Source organism: Mustela lutreola, chromosome 1, assembly GCF_030435805.1.
Source record: "Mustela lutreola isolate mMusLut2 chromosome 1, mMusLut2.pri, whole genome shotgun sequence".
Lineage (NCBI taxonomy): Eukaryota > Metazoa > Chordata > Mammalia > Carnivora > Mustelidae > Mustela > Mustela lutreola.
The window spans coordinates 247,281,518-247,307,551 of record NC_081290.1 but is presented as its reverse complement, the minus strand read 5'-3'; the positions used below and the strand labels follow the sequence as shown (position 1 = coordinate 247,307,551).

General features: G+C 51.0%; 2 protein-coding genes across 2 annotated transcripts in view; one reads left to right on the top strand and one right to left on the bottom strand.

The window, feature by feature from the left end:
• Positions 1-20,060, bottom strand: part of OTOG (otogelin) — a 76,836-nt gene extending 56,776 nt beyond the window's left edge. Inside the window, exons 1-16 of the mRNA XM_059137621.1 lie at positions 19,838-20,060; positions 19,303-19,366; positions 19,077-19,131; positions 15,627-15,702; positions 14,631-14,723; positions 14,308-14,462; positions 11,909-12,027; positions 10,406-10,611; positions 9,426-9,556; positions 9,065-9,171; positions 8,526-8,635; positions 8,017-8,145; positions 7,082-7,190; positions 6,740-6,786; positions 6,137-6,282; positions 171-303 (exon numbers count right to left, since the gene is read on the bottom strand). Coding sequence (XP_058993604.1) covers positions 171-303; positions 6,137-6,282; positions 6,740-6,786; positions 7,082-7,190; positions 8,017-8,145; positions 8,526-8,635; positions 9,065-9,171; positions 9,426-9,556; positions 10,406-10,611; positions 11,909-12,027; positions 14,308-14,462; positions 14,631-14,723; positions 15,627-15,702; positions 19,077-19,131; positions 19,303-19,366; positions 19,838-19,949 — 1,792 coding nt within the window. The 5' untranslated portion in view covers positions 19,950-20,060. The remainder of the gene's footprint in view (positions 1-170; positions 304-6,136; positions 6,283-6,739; positions 6,787-7,081; positions 7,191-8,016; positions 8,146-8,525; positions 8,636-9,064; positions 9,172-9,425; positions 9,557-10,405; positions 10,612-11,908; positions 12,028-14,307; positions 14,463-14,630; positions 14,724-15,626; positions 15,703-19,076; positions 19,132-19,302; positions 19,367-19,837) is intronic.
• A 2,383-nt stretch (positions 20,061-22,443) lies between these two features.
• USH1C (USH1 protein network component harmonin) overlaps positions 22,444-26,034 on the top strand; it is a 45,266-nt gene continuing 41,675 nt past the window's right edge. Inside the window, 1 exon segment of the mRNA XM_059137590.1 lies at positions 22,444-22,607. Within this exon segment, the coding sequence (XP_058993573.1) occupies positions 22,572-22,607 (36 nt within the window). The 5' untranslated portion in view covers positions 22,444-22,571.

Genomic DNA, 26,034 nt, shown 5'->3' with positions numbered 1-26,034 from the left:
AGTCCAGAGTCCACATTCCTGGGACCGAGGTGCTCCTCTGACTTGATTCACCCAGTATAAGAGAATGTGAGCTCTTGCCCATATGGCAGTGCCTTTAGCCAGAGGCAGTGCCTGGAAGAGGAGGCCTGGACAGGTAGTTCCCAGCTAGTTCTCATTCACCAAAGTCGTACCATCTGTGTAGGGTGGGGTGACCTTGTACTGGTCAAACAGAAGGACATCCCCTGCTTGGGTCAAGGTCACCTGCCTCCGAGGGTCCTGATGCAGAATCACTGATACTGACTGGACACAGACTCCATCCTGGTTCTGGAGAAAGAGGAAGACAAATGAGGCAGAGTTAGTCTGTCTGTCCTGCTGGTCCCAAGAAAGCCTCCAGGAGCAGGGATTCTAGTGCACTTTGAGGTCAGGGGCAGGCTGAGATAGAGCCCTAAGGGAGATTAGGAATCCTCTAACCACATGCCCCATCTGGGACTGGGAAGGCAGAGGCTCAGATTGGAGAAGGTTAGTGGCAGAGCTGGGATAAGGCAAATAAAAATACAGTCAACTCTTAGACTGTCTATGACATACAGCAGAGATGAACCTAGATGGCCCAGAGACTAGCCTCAGAAACCCTCAGAGAATCCCCACTCAGGGACAATATAGGACTTTAATTTCATCCCTTTATAGGCATTTATATCGTTCTTTCCTTGTGTCGCACCCTGCAGAGCACCAAACTCCACTCATGGACAGGACAGGAAATGAGCTAATACTATCTGGGCCTCAGGTTCTCATCTCTGAAATGGGTAGTAAACATCAGGCCCATTCATACTTACTTCCCTTACACAAGAAAACATCCAACAACCATATTGTGGTGAACATGTCAGATATATTCATGGAGAGTACATATTTGTGTGGGACACAGACATTAACCAAGTAATTACAAAGTTGGCTTTTAAATTATTATTGGGATCAGTGCTGCAAATAGGTGTAGGGTGCTAAGAAAGCATATAGTGAAGAAACAAGATTTAGTCTGCAGAGGTAGGAAAGGCCATCCTAGGGAAAGGTAAGGATAATGCAAAAATCATAACAAAAATTTTAATAATTCTATATTTATTATAATAACAGCTAACCTTAATGGAGAGGTACTATGTTCAGGTACTATTCTAATCTTTTTACACATAGTCACTCACTTAATTCTCATAGCAACCCTATTTAGTATTACTAACAACCCCATTGTGCAGATCAGAAGACTGAGGCACAAGAAACTGTGACAGGTGATCTGAGATCTGAAGGATCCACAGAAGGTATCTGCAAAGAGAAAAGGCAAGGAGGAGGACATCCAGGAACCGTGACCGGTCCGTACAAAATTCCCTGACACAGTTGGGTATTTAATGTATCCAAGCACATAAAGGAAGAGCAGAAGGCCAGAGCCCACTGGGCAAAGTGGTTTAAGATAAGGTTCAAGAGGTAGGCAGAGGCCAGCTTAGGCAGAGCTTTGTAAAATTTTTGGACTTTATCCTAAGTCCAAAGATAGCCAGAGAAAGTATAACCCGAAAGTGATATAATCAAATGAGGTGAAATGAGAAAAGGATTAGAGCTTGAAACTTTGAAAAACATTGTACAACAAGCTATGACCTTCCAAACTCCTTCTCAAGGAGACATAAAATCCCTGAAACAGCTCAAAAACACTGTGTCTAAAACATCATCTTTGTCAAACCCACTCATCCTCTGGTCCTCTCTAGACATCTCATTGGAGCAGGAAGAAAGCCTGCATCCTTTAGTCAAAGTCTTGGGTTCAAGTCTTGATGTCACTGAAAGCTGAGACCTTAAAGACTTCATTTAATCTCTCTACACATTAGTACAATTTAAAAAAAAAATCACGTATTATGTTAGAGGGTCCCAAGATGGAGTGCAGACTGTGACAAAAGAATCGAACTATATTGCAAATATATAAAACAACCTTACTGAAAGGGAGAGCAAGGAAGGCATTGATCTAAGTAACTTTGGAAATAAGTGGTGTTTGTTAGACTAACAGCAAAAGGAACTGTGCATAAGCACTGTACTCTAGTTGATAAAGTTCTTTCCCATTGTTAATAATTGTTAATAATCCCATGAATCAATAATTCCGGCACTTCTATACGTGTATACTGGAATTGAACAATTAGATACATGGATGGTGTGTGGTGGAAACCAGATTTCTCACTGTTGGGGTGGGTATTTACGATAAGCAAGGGAAGAGGCTAGAATGACCCATGTGGTAATTAACTAGAGTTGGAACATCAATATGAACTCCCGTTTAGCACATGTAGATATAGAGAGCTATTGGTAGATTATCTGTAAGTATGTGTATATACTGGTTATACAAGGATATTCATAAGTTATACATGTTATTTCCTTTTCCTGTCAGCTGAAAGGACATTACTTCTAAAAGAAATGATACCCAGTAGTCACTGAGCACACCCAGCACCCCAGATCTTGGTTTCTAATACCATTCTCCAATAAAAAGAGCTCAGAGCATCTGATAACATTTTTTCAGAAATGGCTGATTCTAGGAAAGGAACAGAAAATATGCAAGATGAGCCTGGTGCATCTTATAGGACCATACAGTAAGGCAGAACACACACACACACACACACACACACACACACACACACACACACTAATGGGGCTATGTCAAAGGGACCCAAGAGCCAATTGAAAGACTGCCCAATGGTCAAGTCAGAAAAATTTGAATCGCAAAATAAATAAGGAAGTATTAGATTCTACCCAAAGTATAAAATAAATAGCCCTGGGTCCATGCTAACATAAGTAAATGACTGAAAGAAAATATGTGAAGGAAAAATGACAAATGTCCGGTGCAGAAAAATTCTAAATAATGCATGTAGATTTTATGCCTTCAAAAGCAGAGGGAGGGGCGCCTGGGTGGCTCAGTGGGTTAAGCCGCTGCCTTCGGCTCAGGTCATGATCTCAGGGTCCTGGGATCGAGTCCCACATTGGGCTCTCTGCTCAGCAGGGGGCCTGCTTCCCTTCCTCTCTCTCTGTGATCTCTTCCCTTCCTCTCTCCTACTGTGATCTCTCTCTGTCAAATAAATGAATAAAGTCTTAAAAAAAAAAAAAAAAGCAGAGGGAACATAACTTCCCACTCTTCAGGTGTGGGCTGAACACAGTGACTTCCTTCCAAAGAGAACAGTATGGTAAGGGGGGGGTGGGAAGAGAAGTAAATTTACAGTGGAGAACGTGACAAACACTACCTCAGCCAGATGACCTCAACAGTGATAAACAATGTTAGTATATGCATCCTTGAGAAGATGTGATGAAAATAGCAATTTACCTCTTATCTTCCTCCCCAAATCCATAACACCTCTCTAACCTTGAGAAAAAACATTGCTAAAGTTCCAATAGAGAGGCATTCTACAAGATATCTGACCAGAACTCCTCAAAATTTTCAAGATCATCATAGAGTCTTAGAAACTGTAACAGCAAGGGGGCGCCTAGGTGGCACCGTTGGTTAAGCATCTGACTCTTGATTTCAGCTCAGGTCATGATGTCAGGGTAGGGAGATCAAGCCCCACATGGGGCTCCACACTGGCATGGAGCCTGCTTGAGATTTTTTCTCTCTCTTTCCCTCTGCCCCTGTCCCTGGCTCATGCACGTGCCCTCTCTCTCCCTCCCTCTCTCTCAAAAACAAAACAAAAACAAAAAAACCAAAAACACACCCACAGACTTAAAAAGGAAAGAAAGAAAGAAACTACAACAATAAGGAAGAGCCTAGGAGACACGATGACTAAATGTAATGTGGCAGGTTGAAACAGAGAAAAATGGTATTGGGTTGAAAATATAAATATGGAAATATGAGTGAAGTGCAGACTTTAGTTAATGTCTAAACAAACATTGGTTCATTATTTGCAGTGAATGTACCATGCTAATGTATGATGTTAATCATAGGAGAAATTAGGTGTGGGGTATATAGGAACTCTAGGTACTACCTTTACATTTTTTCCATAAAATCTAAAGCTACTCTGAAAAATAAGATCTACTTGAAAAAATACTTGAAAGGCTGTAAACACTCCCTGATTTGGGGGTGGGTGTGTTAAGAGGCTGTGACAGGCTTTCTGGGCTTCCAGCCTTGGTTCCGGCTCTGCTCCCCCTCCTGCTGGCTGGGGGTTATCAGGAATAGCCGAAGGCCTCTGTTGGCCTGTCTTACCATATTTTAACTGGGGAGAATAATAATGATGACTACATGGAGGTATTTTGAGCTTTAAACTAGATGTCCTATGCAAAATGATTTATCAAAATTCAAAGTACTCTGCAAATACTTTACCAGCACCCTCCTCTCTGTTAACATCCTCACCCTACCACCTTGTGTCCACCCAGGACTGAAGTCATGGCTTCATCTTTGACTCCTCCTGCTTCTCTCCCACACACCCTGCACCTTACCAGCCAGTCAAGTCCTTCTGCATCTGCCTTAATGTATTCTAGAACATTCCATCCTCGTTGCTTTCTTTCATATGACCTGAACCTCCTGGGTTGCCCTTCTGCCCCATCCTCAAATAGACATATCTTATTTCCATTTATCTTTCTAGGCCCACTTTTTAGGTTATTCAGCTCAAATGCCACTTCTGCCATGAGGCTCTCCTTGATCCTTTCTTCTGACCCGTAGGAATATTTCTTTCTCCACAGAACTCTCCTCTGACAGCACTGTCTCTTGTATGTCATAGTGAAGCACTTGACCTGAGGACATGACTGACTCTCACACGGGGCTGTGAGCTCCTGGTGGCTAGGACCAGGGTCTGACTCATCTGTGTAACCCTCACTGTGCTCCACACAGACCTGGCAGAGGGCTGGCCTTCTACTGGCTCATCAGTGTGGATGAAGTCACAAGGAGACCTGGCTCATGGTAAAAGGAAAGTGCTATCAAGAGAGAGTGTTAAGCAATGAAGCAGGTTACCTCAGGCCAAGGCCAGCTGGCCACCATCCAGAACACGGTAGAAAGAGGGCTGGTAAGGGACCTCCAAGGTCCCATAGCCCCAGGCATTCTAAGACTCTAGAACTTTATAAATGGGTAGGAGTCCCACTGGGCCATGCCTGTCTGCTTTGCTTTTTCTTTTGCAACCCTCAGGATGAGAGTAACCTGGCTTTTGAGGACAAGTATTCTTCTGATTCAGAGAGCAGCCAAGGGCAGATCCAGGCCATTCTCTGCTGGGGGGCAGGGCACTCAAGTCTCGAAAGGAAGAAAGCACAGCCCTCTCCCTTGTCCATAGCCCAACCTAGGTCCCCAGGGCCAGGGAGGGGCACCTCTGAGTGATGTCTGCTCACCCACCTGACATCATTGGGGAGGAAGGCAGGCAGGGAGGTGGGTTTGGGGGTGGCTGCCTGGCTACGGGTATGAACCCCTGCTCTGTTGCACAGGAAGGAGCTTGAGTGTAGCCCAGACCAGGGCTCAGGGAAAATGCAGCCACTGAGAGACAGATAAACTCACAACTACCCCAGACCAGCAAGTTGGCCATTTTCTCAGTTACGTTCACAAGTGGCTGACACAGCTCATGGGTCACCACCTCTAGGAAATCTTTCCGGATCCACGCCTCCTCCCACTTGACATCCAGGTAAAACAACAACAAAGAAAAGTTCCTCCACGGAAACCTACCCTGTGAGGTCCACATTGTCCCAGCTCCGATAACATGGTGGATAATGGGGTCAACGTATCTGCCTCACCTACCAAAGCACAAGGCCCAGGAGGGCAGAGCCAAATCCAATTCATAATAGTCTCCGAGACCCAACACAACTTCTGGCACAAACAGATGTTCAGTACCTACTGAACGAATAAATGAATCAATGAATGAATATGGAGATGTTGAAGATACAATCCAAGGAAGCAGAAAAGATTAAGTTAAATCAGACCCATTTTAGAGATTTAAAAAACAAACAAACAAACAAACAAACAAACAAAAAACACTCTGAGGCCCAGAAAGGGGAAGTGCCTCTCAGCTAGCAGATGTTCTAGAGACGAAACATATGCTCCTACCCCCCTGGCTCTGCCCAGAAAGACTAGACATCAGCATGAGTTGGCTGTGGAAACCCTGCCCTAAGTTGCTCAGCCTCTCTAAGGAGGCAGAGAGCAGGGGTGGCTGGCTGGATTGGGCCTGAGGTCCCCAGCCCTTACCGGACCACATGGGGCATTCTGCAGCGTCACTGTGAAGGTGCCGGAGGAGCGGCTCTTGGCCAGGATGTACTGACATGTGGCGGGGAACGTGTACCGGCGGCCGTCGAAGGTTGTGAAATGGATGTCGCCAGTCACTGAACACTCAGCTGAGGGGCAGAGAAAGGTGCTGTCACATGGGAGCTGCGTCCACAGGGACGGCCTCGGCCCCAGGAAGAGACAGCTCCCTGTCCTCAGGAATTCGGGCCATGTTTGGAGTGCTGGCCCTCTTTTTGACATTCTGGTCACTGGGAAGAAGTAGCCCTGCCCCCCACAGGCCCATCTGAAAGGAGATACAGCCCTGTCCTGGGCATTTCCCCTTCTAGGAGACCAAGGCCTGAGCTTGGAGACCAGTCTCTGGTCAAACCCCCCAAGCTCAGGAAGGTCCTTAGATAAACCACCCCCCTTAAAATCCCTCCCTGACAGGAGCAGAAGAAATCCCCTAACCAGGCAAAATGGCTCTGAGGAAACAAAGTGGGTCAAGCTGGGAACTCCCTCAAATTTCCTGCCCCAAAAAGCTGCGGGCTAGAAGAAGGGGTTGGAGTCTGAGGTGGGGTTCAGACATACCTGGGCAGACAGCGGAGCTGCACACCCATTTGCCTGCAGTGCATGTGCTGAAACACAGAGACCAAGGAGGCACGGCTCACTTCTCCAGGCCTAGGATAGATGCTGGAGGATTGCAGGATCCACAGAGCTCCTGTGCCCAGCCCTTGGTCTTCCCGTCTCTACAATGGGTAGCAGGGATTTCCTCCACCTCCAAGGCTTAGCTCAAATGAGATCTCCTGGGACTTAGAGATGCTGAGTGAGGGCCCCCACATCCCCAGGGCTCCCAGACCCCAGATGGACAACACTGATGGAAAACCCTGGAAATCACCACTCCCTCCTACCCCCTGGGCTATGGACACAGACCATGCGTTGCAATCTTCTTTCACCACAGAGCCAGTCGGGTACAGGGTCCCATGGAACTCACAGGGACACTCAGCTGGTGCCACGCAGTCCCCATCCTCAAGGATCAGCCCTAGGGTAACACCAAAGGCCCACCTGACTCACCTCCACTCCTGCTCATATACCATCTGTGGTTGGCCTGGGCCTGGGACAAAGATCCCCTCATCCAAGTTTTCACCCCTGAGCCTGCTTTCAAGCTCCCTCCTGCATAAATCCGTGGCTCAGGCCAGATTGGAACCCCTCTGGGCAAATAATCTCACCTCACCCCCCCAAGCAGCCTGCATACTGACTAGCTTCTCATCCCCACCTCTCAAAAGCCTGTCACTGCATCTAGAACCAGCTTAGGTACCACTTCCTCCAGGAAGCCTTCCCTGACAATCTCTCCCCACACTGAATTCCTATGTCTCTGCTTGTCTGAACCCCTGAGCAGGTCCTCACTACATTATGCCTCAGATGGGAGTCGTAAGGATGTGTATCTTATCACCGCAACTGGATTCTGACCCCTAAAGTCAGTGTCCTTGTTTCCCATTATATTTTGATCTCAAACCCTACCCCACCAAGTGAGCTGCACCTACAGACATGCTGCAAATTTACACCCCCTAAAAAACGTGGGTAAGTGTTTAAGCAAATGCCTGTGCGAAAAAAGAACAAATGACCAAACGAATGACCTGTCCTGGTCTACACACCTTACAAAGCTCAGTCTGGATCAAATGAAACATGGGGATGGACAGCCACCCTCACCGTCACCTCCCTGAAGCCGGTCATTTAGTTACTCCCTAATCAGTTGTGTGTTCCTTCCTTCATCTTTTCCACAAACACGGCCCCTCTGAGCCCCTGCTTCATGCTCATCCGTGCCAGCCCAGGAAGACACTGCCAGGCTCCCCCCACCCCCGGCATACCGTCGGGGCAGTAGCAGCCGTCCACACAGGCGATCTCACTGTCCATGCAGGACGCCCGGGACTGGCAGGAGGCGGGGCAGCAGGCAATGCACTCGTTGTAGGTGAAGGACTTCTCCTTGCACTGCACGGCTGCGGGGGTAGGGGACAGTCCGGCTCAGGCTCTGCCAGGACAGACCCAACCCCTACTCCAGGCCTTGGGGTAGGGGGAAGAAGGGCTGTGATCTTCCTGCTCCCCTATCCCTGGTGGGAGCACTGGATGACCAAGAAGTTGGCCAGAGCATGGGAGGCTCTGAGAACGACCCTTAGCTGGCTCTGGGACCCTAGGCCAGTCCCTCCACTCTGAGCCTGTCTGCTCCTCGGTCACAGGAGGATGGGGCCTCAGGACTTAGCTCCAACAGCTGTGGTTCTAAGCGGGACAGGACATTGAGCTGAGGCCCGAGGATGCCACCCAGAGCCCCAGGACAGAGCTCAGGTAAACCCCTCCCTGCCCACCAGCAGGACGCCCCTACCGCATTGCCGGAGCTGGGTCCTCCAGTCCCGCAGCGGCCGCCCTGCCTGGGCACATGCTCGGGCGTACTCAGCCAGCGCCCGGCACCAGGTGGCTTCGTCGCCCACAGACCTGTGCCAGGAAACGGAGCGTCACACCAGAGCCCAATCTGTCACATGCCCTCTAGCACCCTCTGAAGTCTTCCAGGGCTCAAGGCAGCCCTCCTTGTGACGCAGCTAGGAAAGGGAGACGGGGAAGATATCTATACATATACAGATGGAGGCAGGACACCTGAGCTCCAGTCCCCACACTGCCATTGACTTATTTGACCCCGAAGGCATCAGTCCCCATTTCTGGGCTTCAGAGACTAGGGAAGCTCTGTCCCACCTACACAGATAGGAATTTCTGAGTTTTGTGAAGCCTATCCGCCAGGGCCTGTGATTGTCAGGCTCAGTGGCCCACATGCTGAGCCCCCTTGCCTCCCTGTCCCCCGGTCCCTGCAATACCAAAACAGGTCTCCCCACAACCCAATCCCAGCTCCACTCTGGGCTGCCTACTCACTGGCAGAGATCGCTGGTACAGCTGGCTGTGAAGGGCAGAGGGCTGACGTAGGCATGGCAGGCATCAAAGGGGGGCCTCAGCAGTGCCTCACACCGGTCGTACACACCCTAGGGAAAGGGCCAGCAGCTGAGCTGGGGGCTGGCAAAGCCACACACAGCCCTTGGACTTCACCAGCCCCACACACCGAACGCCAATTTGAGCTCAGGAGAGAGAACAAGAATGGTGGAGACAAAAGGGTGGCACCATAGGCACAGATGAGCCTGGGCCCCTGCAATCAGAGACTTTCTAAGAGGTGGATAGGAAAGGAACCACCCCAGACACTAGAATGGGTAGGGGGAGGTGCTCTCCCCAGGGTCCAGACCTGCATGGCTCCTGGGCTCTGCTGTAGACACGGTGGGCGAGGCAGGGAGGAAGTTGTAGGCCTCGGAGGCTGGTTGGGGGCCTGCTCCTGCCAGCTGTGCACAAACTCAGCCACGTCATCGGTCAGCTTCCCTGGAGGTAAGAATGAGCATGACCACAGGGAAGGGGCCATAGAGGGCTCTGAGAGAGGGCAGGGGGAGCCGAAGAGATGCCAAAAGGTGGGCAAGGAGTGGAAGAATCCAGCCTCCTGGCCCCCATCCCAGTCTGCATTTCCCAATGGAACCATTCTCCTGGAAAAGCCAGTAATAATAGGCAATAGAACCTGTAGTAGCTCCCTACTGCTCCAGCCTCGGGGCGGGGGGGGGGGGGGTGGGGGGTGGGTGGGGGGGGTGGGGAATGTGAGTCTGGACAAGCTCCCGCACCTCCCTGAGCCTCAGCTCTCCCGTATGTGAAACAGGGCAGATAGTGCCCCCATGAGGTTACTGCAAAAACTGCATGTTAAGCGTTCGGTATGCTGTGGGTGCTCAAAGAGATCACTTCCCTTCTTCCGGGCAGAGCAGCCACGATTTGGCCCTGTAGGCTTCACTCGTACTTCTTACCACACCTCCACAGGCATCTTCAGCTCCCATGGGGCCCTTTCTCATCCGGCCTCTCTCCGGCCTTTGGCTCCCTGCCCCCGGAACATACTCATCTTGTGGGGTCAATCCCCCCTAGCAAAGTGCCCTTTAGACCCTCACACAACCCTAGTGTGTATGGGCTCTCCTTATGACTGTTCTACAGATAGGGAAACTGAGGCTGAGTGGTTAAGAACATGCCTGAAGCCACACACTGGGTAGGAAGGGGGGGCGGTCCCTGGCCTCCTGCTGTGTCTTCAGTATCTCCAGCCCAGGGTTCTGCCCCAAGGCCTCTCCCGCCCAGCCCAGCCTGGCCCATCCCCTACACCACCCAAAGTCCTCGGAGGCCACTTGCCCTGCTCCTCACCATAGCTGGTCACCAGATCGTCCTGGGGGTCAGCATTGTTGTTCCCACACAGTCCATGAGTCCAGCCCAGGAACTCCGGGCTCATCTTGATGTAGACGGCTGAGGCACCGTCCCAGGCCAGCGTGAAGGCTGACTGATGCCGCACAAGGATGTAGCCGGCCAGCCGCTGCAGACGCACTCTCCCCATTGCCTGTGGCAGTTGGACCCTGCAGGGCATGGCCCAGAGCTTCAAGCTGTTCACGCCACCTCCACTCATCCAGTCCCTTCACCAAAGGACCTGTCGTCCTCTGCCTGCAGGACCCATCATATACCCAGCACCCGCCTGAGCAAATGCCTGGTAGCATGGTATCTGCGGCCCCCACATTCCCTCCCCCTGACTTCCCCTGTATCTGAAGTCCACCATTAGATAGGGATTCTTTTGTCTTCAGAGTTTAAAGCTTGCTTTCAAAATTGCAATTTCCCTGGCAGGGATAAATCTTAAGAGTGAAGCCGTCAGCTCCTTTCTCCTAGATGGGAGAAATGGTAGAAGCAGACACTGACGGTTTGGGTTTTTGGGTGGGGAGCAAGAAAGGGGGAAGAAGAGAAAAGAGCTGAGGGATAAGGAAAACTGGGAGTGGAAGAAAAGAAGCAGGGTCATAGCCGTCCCAACCACATTCCCAGTTGTATGGGACAGGGTCTCCTAGCTTGTCTGGAATGTGTCAACTTTCAATCCACCTGAAAATCAGGGAAGAAAAACAAAAACAAAAAAGGGTCTAACCGGCCAAAATTGGTACCCAAAGATCCATATACCAATCTTTTCTTCAGTTGGTATATGGACTTGGACTTGGACTTTCAGTTTTACACTTGGCCCCAGAGAGCTTGGTTACCCAGTTTCCAGATCTGAAGCAGGAAATGAGAACGGGAAAAGGGTCCTCACAGGACGACTCCCTCTCCCCACCCAGCAGCAGCGTGACAGCGGACAGCAAGGGAAGGAGAGGACAGTGAAGACAAGATAACGGGAAAGATTTCAGAACCACAGTCTGGGCCATGTGGTGTGGGGGGAAGAGTCCTCATTCCCCTGGTCCCAGACGTCCCAGCAAGATAAGTGACATTCAAATGACCCTTTGTCATCAGAAAAGGTGAAACTGTGCTCAGTATCTGCTCTGAGGAGGCTTCAACTTGTATGATCCATTCAGGAAGATTCCCTCAAAATTGTGAAAGAAAAAAAGTAAGTATGCTTGTAGTGGTATATTCTCAACTATCTGGAAAATTCTGCTATTGGCCCAAATACCCACTACCTGGAAACCCACAGAGTTTCTCAAAAATCTTGAGGGACTCATTTTTCTTTAAACCCAGATGACAAGAAACCCAGCTGGCCTGCCCGTATGTTGCTGCCTTGACAGTGGACAATCCGCTGTTTGCCCCCAGAAAACGGTTTCCTTCAGGCTTTCGAAGGAAGGTGCTCACCCTCCCCCACCACCAGTGCCAGGGAGCAGGCGAGCTCAGGGCAGGTGTTACAGTTACCTCTCGCCTCCGTGGGTGACCTCCTTGGCCAGACGGATCTCCTGCTCGCCCGCAAAGAAGAGGCTGACCGACCTGGAGCAGGCGTAGGGGGAAGAGCCACACTGGGGGTCGTTGTGCACCTGGTTGCGGGGGTTAGAGGTCACTGTGCAGGGTTCCTGCCAAAGGCCTGGCCCCGAGCTTCTGTTCTGAGCCCAGAGACACCCTGCGAAGCTCCCACTTGATGTAATCACCTGCCCTCCGTGTGCCAAGCACCCCACAGAGGAAATAGCTGTGGTGATACACATCTCCCAGAGGAGGCAACTGATATTCAGAGAGGTTTAGTGATGAAGGTCTCACACACACACACACACACACAGCCAGGATTCCATCCCAGGACTGAAGGCTAAATTTCAGGGCTCTTTCCAAGACATTGTGCTGTCTCCCTATTTCTGAGTTTTTCATTTTTGTAACCCAGATTTTCCCATCAGATTCAAAGCCAAGTTAAGCACTCACACCTTCTGACACAGAACACACACATACACACACACACACACACACACACACCCCTCATAGATTCACTGGGCACTCTCATACACACACTATAAACACACACTCCTACCATGACCCTGGCAGGCTAGGGGGACGGTCTAGTCCTTCCCTACACCCCCAGCCACACATGTCACTCCCGTGCTGCCTGTCACGTGCCTGTCTCCTCTGCCTCCTCCTCAGGCAGAACCTTCACCTCAAAGCCAGGAGACCCAAGAGAAGGGGGAGAACTGAGGCTCCCAGGGCTTAGGGAAAACCTTCAATGTTTCTCTTCCCAGTGTAGAAACCCTTCCACTAGATTACCTTAAATGTGTTGGAGCAGGCTGGAGTTAGGTCAGCTGAAAGTGGGGCCTGTGAAAGCCACCCCACGGTCTAATTAAATTTTTCAGACTTTAGATCATGACCCACAGTAAGAAATATAAATATATACATATATAAATAAAACAAAAATGTTACAAAATAATATTCACCCCTGTTAATGTGTAATTCATCCACATTATATTTTCCATTCTCTTTAGTTTTTTTTTCTTTTTTCCTTCTTTTCTCCCTTTCTTTCTTTCTTTTCTTTTCTTTTTTTTCTTTCTTTCTTTCTTCCAGGGAGGGGGGTGCTGGTTATAACTCATTAAATTTATTTCATAATCCATGAATGCATGGCACCCCATTACTCTAAGTAATTATAACATAACCATCACGAAATGACCATCATGAGAAATCCCAATGTGTGATATGCCAAGGCAGAGAGGACAGAGTTGGTCAGCCCATCCAGGGTGCGGTACCTTGGCAGCCCCTTGACAGGTCTATGCCGGAGACAGAGGGGTATACTTGCCAGCAGAGGGATGACAGTGAGCACCAGGACCTCCCCAAACTCCCAAGCCCCTGGAGCTAGCTCAGTCTTAACCAAGGTGCCCCTCAGCAGAGCTGGCTCCCCAGGCAGACTTCTCTCCAGATGGAGGTGTAATGACCTCCACTCAGCGCCCAGGGTAAGCATGGAAATCAGATCTACCTGACAGTGAGTCTCACGCATGTGTTCATAGACAGGACGAAGTTTTACTGAGCACTAATCTGGGTTCTGGGAACACCAAATGGAAAGACATGGTCCAGCCTAGAAAGCTTCTATCCAGTAGAAAAGACCAACCTGGAAACAGACCTTTGTAAGAGAAAGGCATGGACCATGCAACAATATAGAACTTTGGTTACACAGAGAGCAGCCCCTGAGCCAGGTGAGGAGGTCAGTGCATCCAGGAGGGCTTCTTAGAAGAGAGAACCCTGAACTGAGTCATCCAGGACCTCTACCATTTCCTCAGAGGCGTGATGTTCTTTGTTATCTCAGGTCCTTAGCACCCAAATTCCCTTTACCCAGAATGTTCTTAACTCATCCGTCTGACCCTTCACTTGGCTAACTCCAATTCATTCTTCAGATCTCAACTTCAATGTGACTTCCTCCAGGAAGTCTTCCCTGATCATTATCCTTCCCACTAAACAAGGTTAGGCTTCCACCACATGCTCTTCTAACATTTGTCATTTCTCCTCTGAAGCTCTGTTACTCTTGAAATGATTCATTCAACTTGATGTCTGTTTTCCCCATTAGACTGTGAGTTCCACGAGGACAGAGACCACATCTGTATTATTGTCCACAAGGCCACTACCAAGTTTTGTGCCGGGAAGAGTACAGATAGGTGACTAACACTTAATGCCAAGTGACTAAATCAATGACTGGCCAGGGGCAACCCGGAGTAAGTGGGTAAGAGAGAACTGAGGAGCCCCAGCTCCTTCCAGATGAAGACTCTCTAACTATGACAAGCAGAGCTCTGGCCAGCACAAGCTCCAGAGCCTCATGCAACCTTCCTAGATTGGCAGGGTAAAGAAGGCCTCACCTGGATGGAGAAGGTCTGCCCTTCAGGCTCATGGCGCCCCACCAGGGTGTAGCTGCCCTTCCCGGAGAGGTAGTAGTAGAGACCATCAAAAGTCTCCACGTGGTGCTGTCCCCATGCCCGGCAGATGCTGTCCCGCTCAGGGCCGGCATTGTACACTGTGCCAGAGAAGATAGAACCTGTCCGTGCAGCTGCAGTGGGCCTCAGGCCACAGGCTAGCAGGGCCAGCCCCTGCTCCTCCCAGCCTAGGACCCCCAGGACTCAGGCCCCCAAGCTTTCCCTGTACCCAAGGCCCATACCAAGACTGGGACAAAGTTCAGACTCACCCATCTGACAGCGTGGTCCTGTGGCATTGAAGCGTCTACAGTCACAGAAGGCTGGGTACACACACTCTCCCCCGTTGAAACAGGAGAACAAGTCTTTAGGGGAGACACAGAAGGCACCCCCCCCATTACGCCAAGCTGGGCAGAACCCCGGGATACATCACCTCCCTCATGCCAGGCACCTGACCCGGCCCTTCCAGAGCTGCACTTAGATCCTCACCACAGGTGGGCTCAGACTTCCTCAGTAGCTAGCCTTAGTGGTGGCACCAGTAGGGTGCCTCAGATCTGGCTGCCTGGCTCCGTCCCTGACAGGGAGGCAGCATGGGGTCTCAGAGTACCTGTCCTCAGTGTGCATCAAGTGACCCCGGGCTATCCCCACCTGGGCCTTCAGCTCCCTCTGCTTAAAGTTCCTGGCCACCACGCAAGGCAGACTGAGTATGGAGCATGCGCGGTAAGCAGGGAGACTGCCCAGAAATCTTCAAGGACCATTCTTCCTCACTGTTCCTTAAGCTCAGGGGAAGACAACTAAGCACGACCCAGGGAGTGGGGAGGTGCCTCACACTGAGAAGATGGTAGACAGAAAGGCCACAGAGCACAGAGCACAATAAGACAGAGGGGAGCAGAGTGTGGTGAGGGAAGGAGCCAGGATGCAAGAGAAAGGGCCATGGATACCGGAAAGGGTGAGGGGAGAGGCCACAGAAACAGGGTGAAGTGGAGAGAGGAAACAACCACTAAACAAGGAATCCCAATCTCACTGGCATCAGACAGCATGAGAGGGAAAAGCCACAGGGCCATACGAACAGGACACTGGAGAGGAAGCTCTCTTCAGCCAGCAAGGAGAAAGCAAAATAGAGTTGGGAGGCCAGGCTGGGGAAGGTGGTAAGGAACCCCTTGCAGGGCAAAGAGGACCTAGGAGGCCCTGAGGAGAGCCTAGTTTGGCCTCACAGCTTCTCTGCGGGCCAGGGCCCTCCCACAGGCCACAGGGAGGGGGTCACTTACAAGATGGCGCACATTTGGCCCGATGGAGCCGCCTTTCCCAGGAAGACATGGCCAAGGAGTCCAGGACTTCAATCTCCTTTTAAAGACGAGGAAGAGAACTCAGGGAGGGATTTCCTAAGGGTCATGGCCCTTCCTGGAGGAGGGAGGCCCCCAGCCACTCCACTTCCCCAGGCCCACCTGAGAGGTCTGGGAGAATTCTCAGGCCTGCCCTAGGGGAGTGAAGGTGGTTTTTACCCTCCAAAGTGGCATCTTGGCCGCCTGAACATCTTCGCTCCCCTCCATGCTTCAATATCCCCCCAGCCTCCCCTCTCTTCTTCCCTCCCTAGTACATTTTTGAGTCCCCCACAGCCCAACACAAAAACCCCTGATCTGGAGAACAACTATGTTTCCTCCTCACCACAGAAACCACACAAAGCAAGCCTAGGAAACAAAGGCAGCCCCTTGCCCCAAGGCAGAAGAACATCTCACCCCATCTTCCACCCCAACCTTCCTCACAGGTCACCACCCACGGTCCTCAGAACTCAGCTCCAAGCCAGGACTCTCCCTGATACCATAAATCGGAGGAGGACACAGGCAAAGTTAGCTGAGAAATCTATCTTCCAGGCCAGAAATCCCAACACATGGTTTCTCCAGATATAAACCACTTGAAATTAGAACTATCCTGAACATCAGGTGTGTCCAGTCACCACAGAGCTAGCTGACTTGGATACCTGGGCCCCTACTCTGAGATGGTTCATATCATTCATATCACCTGGCTCTGGGGTCTGGGGCATAACAAGCTCCTCCCCTCTCAGAGCCCCAGGCTCCCTGTTTCTATAGATTACCAATGTAAATGGGACAAAGTCCCAGCCCTCAGAGAGTTTATGTTCTTAGTCACAGGGCCAACAAGGCACCAAGCACACTGTGGGTATCTGTCTCACGCGTCTTCCTCTCTCGCTGTCATCTCTACATCCTCGGGCAGAATCCCCAGCCTCTGGCCACAGACTTAGAACATGGAGAAGATTCAGAACCCTTTGTCCCTGGAGCCCAGCCTCACGTCTTTGCCCCTCCTTGGTGGGCCCAGTCTCTCTGCCTCATCCCTGGGTACTCACCACCTCCCTTTTCACTGTCCTGCTGACCCCTGGGAGGTCACTGGCCCCTCCTGGGCCTTGTCCCACTTTGGTCTCTGGTTCCTAGGTCCTCCCCAGCTCTCCTTACCCTGCACACCCAGTCTGAGCCCCAGGAGTCAGGCTTCCCATCTTTGTCGTAATCGATCTCACAGGGCCTCAGAGAACATGGGAAAAACGATCGTCTTGTATCCCACAGGCCCCAAAGAGCTCTTAATGAAACCTAGTCTTTTTGTCTCTCCACTCCTCGCCCCCACCTCAGATGTGGCTTCTGAGATTGGTGTTAATGAGGGCAAGATAGCATTACAGAATCAAGGCCATTTTCCGGAGAAATTTTTAAATCCTGCCCAAATGATTCATCTTCAGTATAAATCAGAAGTTTCTAGTCCTTTTGATGCCAGGAACCTCTCTGATAACCAAGCAAAATCTATTGACCCAATCCTAGAAAAATGTGTATAAATACATAAAATGAGACACAAGATGACAAAAGACATCAATTATATTGCAATATAGTTATGAAAATATTTTATAAAAATGTGTGATTTGGTACTATTTGCCTTGTTTATTACTACATTAAACAGCAAGGTCTAACAATGGGTCTTATCATGGCCAGAGTTTTGAGGTAGTGAGTATAGAGGAGATCTGGAAATACCAACAAGTGTAAGGTGATATGACAATATCTGTGATTTCTCCTGGTGACAGTCACAGACACTGCTACTGCTGTATTGTGGTTTGTAACCTATAGGCATAATTAAAGGGAATGCTAAATTTCAGTGAAATTGAGATTCCTGTAAATAACAATGCATTTTTCCTCCATCCTGCTCTATACGATCAGTTCTCTGGAGAATGGCTGTGCTCTGTAGGAATGTGGCAGCCCTGAAATGAAGGTTGCTTAGCTGCTGGTCTGGGACCCCCACCCTTACCGATGAGGTAAGTCCAGGCAGAAGCCCTTGAAGGATCTCCGGGTTCACTTTCTGGCTAATGACTTCATTCCCCCACACCCACTCCAGTGGGTTTAAAGGAAGGCCATTCCAACCCCTTATTTGCTCTAAGGAGAAACGTGAGAAACCTACTGGTGTTGTCTGTTCCAGATGCTTCCCCAAGGAGAAGGGAGGGAGGCCTACCCTGGAATCCAGCAAGGAAGGAATCCTGCCAGGGGAATAAGGTGCTTGGCTGAGGGTCATTTTCTCCACCAAAACAAAGGGATTCCTAGAGTACTGTGGGGCATTTATGTTGTGGGGCAACAGGCTGGCTCCACCAGTAGACCTTGTTTCACCTGCTTCCTGGGGGCCCCAACAGGTTACCCACCTACCTTGATATCATCATATATAAAAAGAATAACAGGGTGCTTGGGTGACTCAGTGAGTTAAGCATCCAACTCTTGATTTTGGCTCAGGTCATGATTTCAGTGTTCTGAGATGGAGCCCGGCGGTGGGCTACCTGCTTCTCTCCCTCTCCCTCTGGCCCTCCCAACCTTCTCTCTCAAATAAAATAAATAAATAAATCTTAAAACAACATCAACAACAAAAAAACTATTTTCTTTCAACTCAAACTGCATCCGACTGTGATTCTAAAACTTGGGACGTGAAAAAATGGTCAGACGAGAAATCAAAAGCCTAGATTATCTACCACTTACAGAATAAACAAGTTCTCTTCCTGCCTTCAGGGTCTTCCTACCTATTTCTAAAGGGGAGGTATTGGAGGCACACTGTTTTCTATTATAAATGATACTCCCCAAACTGCTGGCACAAGGAGCTGCCCAGAGCAGATCCCTAGGGCCAAGGTATGTGAGTTGAGGGTCAAGGTATTCTGGGGGATCTGGCTGTGGGGTGGGCGAGATTTGTAATGCACCTGCCATCGTAGAAAAGACGCATGCAGGACAGGATTGGAAAAAGAGCCTAAGTCACCTGATCCAGAGGCAAAACAAAAATGGTCTCTCCTCTCAAAGAACCCCTGCTGCTCAAGGTATGGAATAGGGCCTCTTATGGGGTTTTGTACCTCCCCAGACCAGGCAGGGACAAGAGAACTCCACCTTCATACTTTCACCCCAGGGCACGGGAGAGTCGGCTTTGTCCTGATTGCATCGTAGTACCCTCCTCCCCAAATAAAACACAGCAAAAACAAAAACAAATTGAACTGACCACAGGGTCCCAAGAGATTAGTGAAGTGGGAATACAAGTGTCCCGTGAATTTGCATACTTCAGACATACACTAGGAACACTGTTCCCTTTCAAATAACTGCAGAGACAACCTTCCTGCAACCGACAGACCTCCTGGCCAGCCCCAGTCCCAGACAGAGAGAAGCCCCTCCCCGTGTAAGCCTGCCTTCCAGGCCTCCTCTCACCTGGCTTCCCATCACTGTTGCTGTATCCTCCGTGGCAAGGGTCACCTCCTGATGTCTGTGGCGAGATAAGAAACAAGCCTAACATCGGGGAGGGGATAGGAATGGGACAGGCCTCCCCATCACCCCAAGGGCACCCCACCCTCCGCGCTAAAACCCTGGGGTCATCCATACCTGGAATAAAGGAGGGAGGCCTGGGTGGGGCAGCCGCAAGCTTGCTCCTACTCACCTGGGCTTCTGGGCCGGCTCGGGTGGCTGCAGCTGGCCGTCACCCTGGACTGTGGGTGCTGCACCTGGGGACGATTGCGCTCCACTCAAGCCAGGCCTCCCTTTGCTGGGTCTCCCACCACCTGTCCTCCCCACCTGCCAGGAAGCCTCTTCTTCATCCCCCCCAATTCTCTCTCCTTATAGACTTCAACCCGTTCTCCCCCTCTCTGGCCACCTCTCCAACAGGGGTCTCCCTCTTTCCTCTTACTCTCTGTGCCCCAGTTCTCTCTAGCTCCCCACCTGGGTTTCTTCCATCCTGACTAGCTTGGGACCCATTCTGCCCACCTCCGCAACACCCACCCCCCCACCCCCCCTCCCCCGCCAACAGGCTGTCGCTGGCCTCTTTTTCCTTCTGCGCCCCCTCCGATCCTCTCCTTGGCTATGGCCCTGACCGACCTCCTTCCAACCTCTTTTTCTTCCCTTTCTAGAACGTGCCGAAGCCCGTTCCCCTGAACATTCTCCCGACCCCCTCCTCCCCTAGTCCACACCCCTCTCACCGAGAGACTGCACCGGCAGGGACTGGCCCCCCGGCTCGCCCCCCGCCAGCCAGAAGCAGGCCAGAAGAAGGCAGAGCGCCGGCGTGGTGGCTCCAGGGGCCAGGGACCTCATGAGGTGCGGGGAAACTGGAAAGCCTGAGCGCAGGGCCGGGGGGGCCCCAATGCCTGTCCTTGCGAAGGCAGGGTCACATCTCCACTCCGCGGCCACGGTCCCTTTCGCTCTCTCGCCGAGGGTTCCCTCGGCCCCTCCTCCCAGGCGCTTGGCTCCTCCCCGAGCTAGAGTGACTGGATGGCTCAGCTCATTACCATAACTTAGGCGCCAGCCTTTGCCCTTTTGCCCCTCTCGTCCTGTGGCTTATCCTCGCCAGAGGGGTCTGGATTCAGATCACTGGGCCCAATACCCTGGGGGAGCAAGTGCAGCTCCCAACATCCTTTACTCCTCAAAGATCCCCAACTTAGAAGCGTGGGTCTTGGCAGATCCTTCCACCAGACACCCCAGGCACTTGTTTGAGTGAGTCCGGTCTTCCACTCTCCTTTCACAGATGCCCTGGGACATGCCACTCAGTGGCAGGCTCAAGGCTGCAGAATTCTGGCCTGTGCTCCCACCACTCAACCACTACAGCTTCCAGAGCCCCGAGGCCCTACTCTACTCCCACCCCCATCCCCCGTTCTGAGCACCTCTAGGGAATGGATTGTGACTTAGTCCTCTGTATGCCCAGCACTAGTTCAGGCCCCAGCTCAGAAAGCCTTGACTGAAACACAGAAGTGCGTCACACTCCCAGATTACTGCTCCCCTCACAACCAGACTTTAACCACAACAGCAGCAGCAACAATAAAATGGAAAACAGCGACAAAACCAACCAACCAACAAAAACCACTTTAATTTTGTGAACAAGATACACTCCCTGTCCAGGAAGAATATTTTAATGCCATTGGTGGCCCCAGGAGACCCCTAGGCAGGGATATAGACTTGGGAAGCATTCATTCATTCGTCCATTCAACAAATTTGTTGAGCATCTATTTCTTACCACACAGTGTTCTGGGAATATAGTGGTAAATAAAGCACACTTCCCCACACACAGTATTTGAAGCCATAGGCATAGATGAGAGGAAGAGGAGGGAGTCGAGGATGGAACCCTGGTCAGGGAATAGATGAAGGCAGGGGAAGCTTGAAAAGGAACATTCATAGGAGAGGAGAGCAAGGCCTCAGTGCCATCCTCAAAACCAAGAGGGGAAGCATTTAAAGAAGAAGAGAGTCTGTGGGAGTGCTGCTCATGGAAAAGGACTGAAGTGGCTAGTGGATGCATTTCCCTTGTAAGGCCATTTGCCACTCTGCTGGATTCTAACTGTGAAATAACAGCCATATGACTTAGTGAAGAGATGTAGAGAATCAACAAAGTAAGCTGGAGGGGAATATATTTTGAGTAATCTTTCCAGGACCTTTGAAAATCCCGCAAGGCTTCTCCTTTTATCTTGGACTTAACTAGTTAATACAAAGGTGAGAACATGGGTAATATTTGAAGGTTCCTCTCCAGGAAGGTTTTACATCCTAAACTAGGCAATAATTTAGTCCCAGTAAAAATAAGTCTGTTGGCCAAGCTTTAGGTATTGAGGATAAGATGAAAAGGGGAGGGGGTCTGTAGGTGTCCCTGAAGTTACAGTTGTCCCTGAAGTTACACTATTTTGGGTTGCTGACCATCTCCCTGTCCCCTGCCCCCTGACCTGTTGCAAACAGGTCAGGCCCCCATCCTGGGTTAACTCCAGGCATTAGCTAGCTCTGTGATTAAAGATCTCATTCTCTCCCATTCACCTCTGTTTTTATCACCCCTCTCCTGACTCCCCTCTTCCTTCCCTCTCAGTCTGTCCCAGGCTTGGTTCATCATTGTCTTTGCACTCCAGCGCTAGACCTAGGAGTTGAACAAACTTTGGTTGAATTGAATCAAATGAACCAGATGGGGTCTCGGCCCTGGGTAAAGTCAGCAGTAAGCCAGGATGTCTTTGCCAGGCTCTTCCATGCCTCAGTGAGAGAGAGAGAGAGTGTGTGTATGTGTGTGTTTGGAGTGGGTTTGGGCTAGAGAGGTGGGAGAGGAAGTCGGCTCAGGAGAGGCACTGCCTGGCCCTCAGTGGTTCAGGCCTTCGTGAGGGGCTTAAGACCCAGCCCCCAAGGAATTCACAGATCAAAGATTTCTTCTGACTGGGAATAAGCCCAAGGTGAATGTCATTATAGAAAGGACTCGGATTTGAAATGCCTGGCAGGGGGTGAAAACCTCAGGAGCACGCAAATGGGCCTCTATTTGCATATCCATACAGTATCCCTACCTACCCTTCCGACACTCTCGGGACCTTCTCAAAAAAGTATTCTGACGGCCACAAAAAGTCTCAAACACCAGCCCACGCCTCCCGAGATCCTCTCCCTCCGCCGCTTGTATTCGGGGATCATTCCAAGGGGAGCGCTGGCCTGGAGTCCGATCACCGCCACCGCCACCACAAACACACACTCCAGGCCCTTTGCTCCGCGGTCGTCGGTGGGAGGCGACAAGCTTCAGGACAGGTGTCTCGGGCTTCCCAGCCGCCCCGCCCAGGCCCCGCCCTCACCGCGCTCAGGCCCCGCCCCCACAGCTCCCGGGGCCGGCGGATCTCCCGTGAGGCTCCCGCCGGCTTGCAGCGACCCGGCATCCGAAGGAGCGAGCTGTGTAGCGACTCCATCTGTGTAGCGGCTCGATCTGGCGCAGCCATGGACCGGAAGGTGGCTCGAGAATTCCGGCACAAGGTCAGAGCTGCTAGGGACCCCTAAAGCGTTCAAGACCCCGGAGTTCTGACAGGGTGGTGGGGGATGGACACACTGGGCGCCACCCCACCCTTTTCCAGTGTGGCCTTAGGGCTGTGGAACCTGAGGGTTGTTTGGTTTCCAGCAGGGATCCCAGTAAAATAAGGGAAGGGGCACTAGGACTCTAGGTGTGGGAACCCATAAATGGATCTTCAGACAGTGTCCTTTCTCCTTCCGCCTTGCAGGACTGGGACTTTTCTGGGGTTGAAATTTCTTCCAGCCTTGACCTGAGACAGGATGCTTCTCGGACTTGTCCCATAGTGGGCAGAACCCAGCTCCTAGTGCCCCAAGCTGAGAGCTGTTGGAGCATACAGAGAGGGTATGGGGCAGTGTCTGTGTGAGAGGTGGGGATTGGTGGAAAGGGAAACTGTTTCTCTCTGACCTCTCAAAAAAAAAAAAAAAAAAACACACACACAAGAGTTAGAAAGCACTTTAGGGAGCCCCCTCCCCGCTTCAGGGCATTTCTTAGGGCCTGAGAAGCAGCTGAGGAACAGGTGCTGACCAGGGGGCAGAAGGAGGAAGGGAGGAAGTACGTAAGGAAAGTCAGCCAGATCCTTCAGGCAGTGCCACATCTCCCCTTGTGTGTCCCAAAAAGGCACCTCAAGGATGGTCCAGGATTCTCAGAGGTCCTCCCTGAAAGCTACAGGATTTCACCCAGGGCATTTCCAGAACTGTTTCCAGAGCTGTGCAGGAGCTGCTGAGGCCCTGAGGCCAGAGAGGACCATTGGAGGTGACTCAGTAGACCTCCCCACCAGGACTCAGGATGCTTCAGATCCCAAGGATGAAGCCAGGGTGTCCAGAGCTACCCACGGGCCCTGCCTCAGGGACAAGTGACTGTGCACGCTGACACCCTCACATTGCCCTCAGGGGCAGTGTCTTTAGACCAAACCGAACCTCTTCTGAGGCCTGAGCGGGTAGAGCTCAGGTAGGCAAGGTCAGGGTGCTTAGCTGGAAGTTCAGAAGGAGATTGGGGGCTGGTGAATATCAAGGGAAGTATAAGACTGTCCAGCAGTGTGTCCATTGCACAGGGACGGGAGGAGAGAAATTTCAGCTGCTGAGGACATTTGGTGAGTGTAGATTTCAGGCAACCCACTTTGAAGGAACACTACCTCCCGTCCCCGCCCCCAAGACCCGGGTTTGAATTTCAGTTTCCTACCCCTGGGCAGAAAGTAACATCCAGTCCTCTTTGGCCTTTTTCCTATGGGTACCAGTCTTTGCCTCTTTTTCGAGAATTACCTCTGGGGTCCCTGGTGTCTGACTGCGCCCTGGAGTTAGCCTCTGTTTCTCTTCTCCAGGCCCTGCAGGCTCCAACAGGCCTCAGGCCTCTGTGTTTCCACTGCCCTGCTCTTCCTCGTCACAAGAGTCATTACCTATTAATGGCCCTGTGTGTGCAGGCAGGGCAGACACCAGTCTGGGGCCTCAGATTGGACTTTGTGCCCTGCTGCTTCCCAGAGAGCAGCAGCCTTGCTTTCCCTGGCTGGAGATCATCTAGCAACCGGGGAGAGAGGACAAAGCTGCAGAGGATACAGATGGGGGGCGCACAGCCATACTGGGTGAAATTTACAGCTCCTGTCTGTTGCTTCCTAGCTCTCCCTTGCTTAGTGTTGCGGAGCACATTTACCCATGGGGAATGGTTTGTAACCTAAATCTTTAGTTGTTGGAGATGGCATGTTGTTCCTGCATATTGTCATGGAACATGCTATGTGGCCTTGAGCAAGTTATTCACCTCTCCCAGCCTCAGTTCTTTGATTTGTTAAATGAGGATAACAGTAATATTTAGCTAGTAAGGTTCTTGTGAGTGTTGGTTCTACATGCGTGTGGGGAGTTTAAATAGACCCTGGCATTTAGTGAGTCCGCAACAAATGTCCGTTGTTGTTGTCTATTACCTGTTAGTTATAGGTAGAACTGGGGTCAAATCTCAGCTCGGCCACTCACTGCCAGTGAGACCTTGGGCAAGTCATTGAATCTCTCTGAGCTCTCCTTTCCTCAGTTGTGAGATGGGGTTCAGAGTGCTTACCTCACTGGACCATTAGAACTAAATAGGAATTCGAGGATTGGCTGCTCTAGACCCATAGTAACCATCTGGTCCACAGCCACCTGCAGAGACCTGCAGAGTATCCTTGGAGAGGAGCCAGGAGGCTCCAAGCTGGTGAGTAGAGTCTGTTCCTCTGGGCTTATGCAGTTTTTCAAAGGACATCGGCAACACTGGCATGCTCTTCCCAGCAACAGTCTTGGGCCAGAATACCAAGGAGCAGGGAGAGGAGCATCAGAGACTAAGCCTCTTCCCTGAAGAACCAGATTTTCAAAAGAAGGCTCTCCCCCTCGGCTCACTGCACCTGCCCATTACAGGAACTTGGTTACTCATTTGCTCAAAGGAGTTTTTATTGCCTGGTCAGCAATCATGCATTTATGGATATCTGTAGTGTACCCTGCCCAAGGCCAGGCACCTGGGTGGGGAAGACGGGATAAGTAGGGAGGTCAGAAAGAGCCCCTGCCTTCCACTGTTTTGTGATCATGCATGCATGCGTGTAATAGACATCGACTGGGCTGCTAATACATGCCCAGCAGTACCGTAACCATTGAATAATAAAACAAAGTCCCTGGCTCCTTAGTGGAGGGGACAGACAGTTAACAAGTAAGCCAATACAAGTATCATAGAATGTCAAGTAGTGACAAATGAATATGAAAAAAAAAAATATGGGGGTGAGAGGATAGAGAGAAAAACCACATGGTAGTCGGGAAGGTCTCTCTGAGGAGGTGATATTTGAACACATATTCAGAATGAAGTGAGAAAAGGAGCCATGCGGATATATAGGGAAGAACATTCCAAGAAGAGGGAACAGTGAGTACAAAGGCCCTGCTTTAGGAACCACAGATAGGATGGTGTTTCTGAGAGGAAATACGGATTGAAGAGTAATGAACGTTGGACGAGAGTGGGGTCGGGGCCTTGAAGGCCTTGGTCAGGACTTTGGGTTCTCAGAGTGATGGGAACCAGCTGGGGAGTGCCTGACTCCTTTACATTTAAAAGGGATTGTTCCAGGTGCTGGTAGAGCAGACTGAGGGGACCCTGAGCAGAAGGGCAGAAGGGGGACCGCAGACAGGAGGCTGCTGCAGCAGCCCGGGCCGGGGTGGGGACTAGGACTAGCATGAAGAGCTGTCAGACCAGGAACCCAAGAAAAGGTAGATCTGAGGGCTCTCCTGATGGGTGGCTTTGGGTGTGGAGAGAGAGGCCTCAAGAGGGAGTCTATATTTGGGGAGGAGCAGGTTGGTGGGAATGGAGGGGAAGCGGCAGAGCTCCATCTTGAATGTTTGAAGTTTGAGATGCCTGTTCCTCCATTAAGTAGAGAGGTGACTAAGAAGCCAGTAGCTG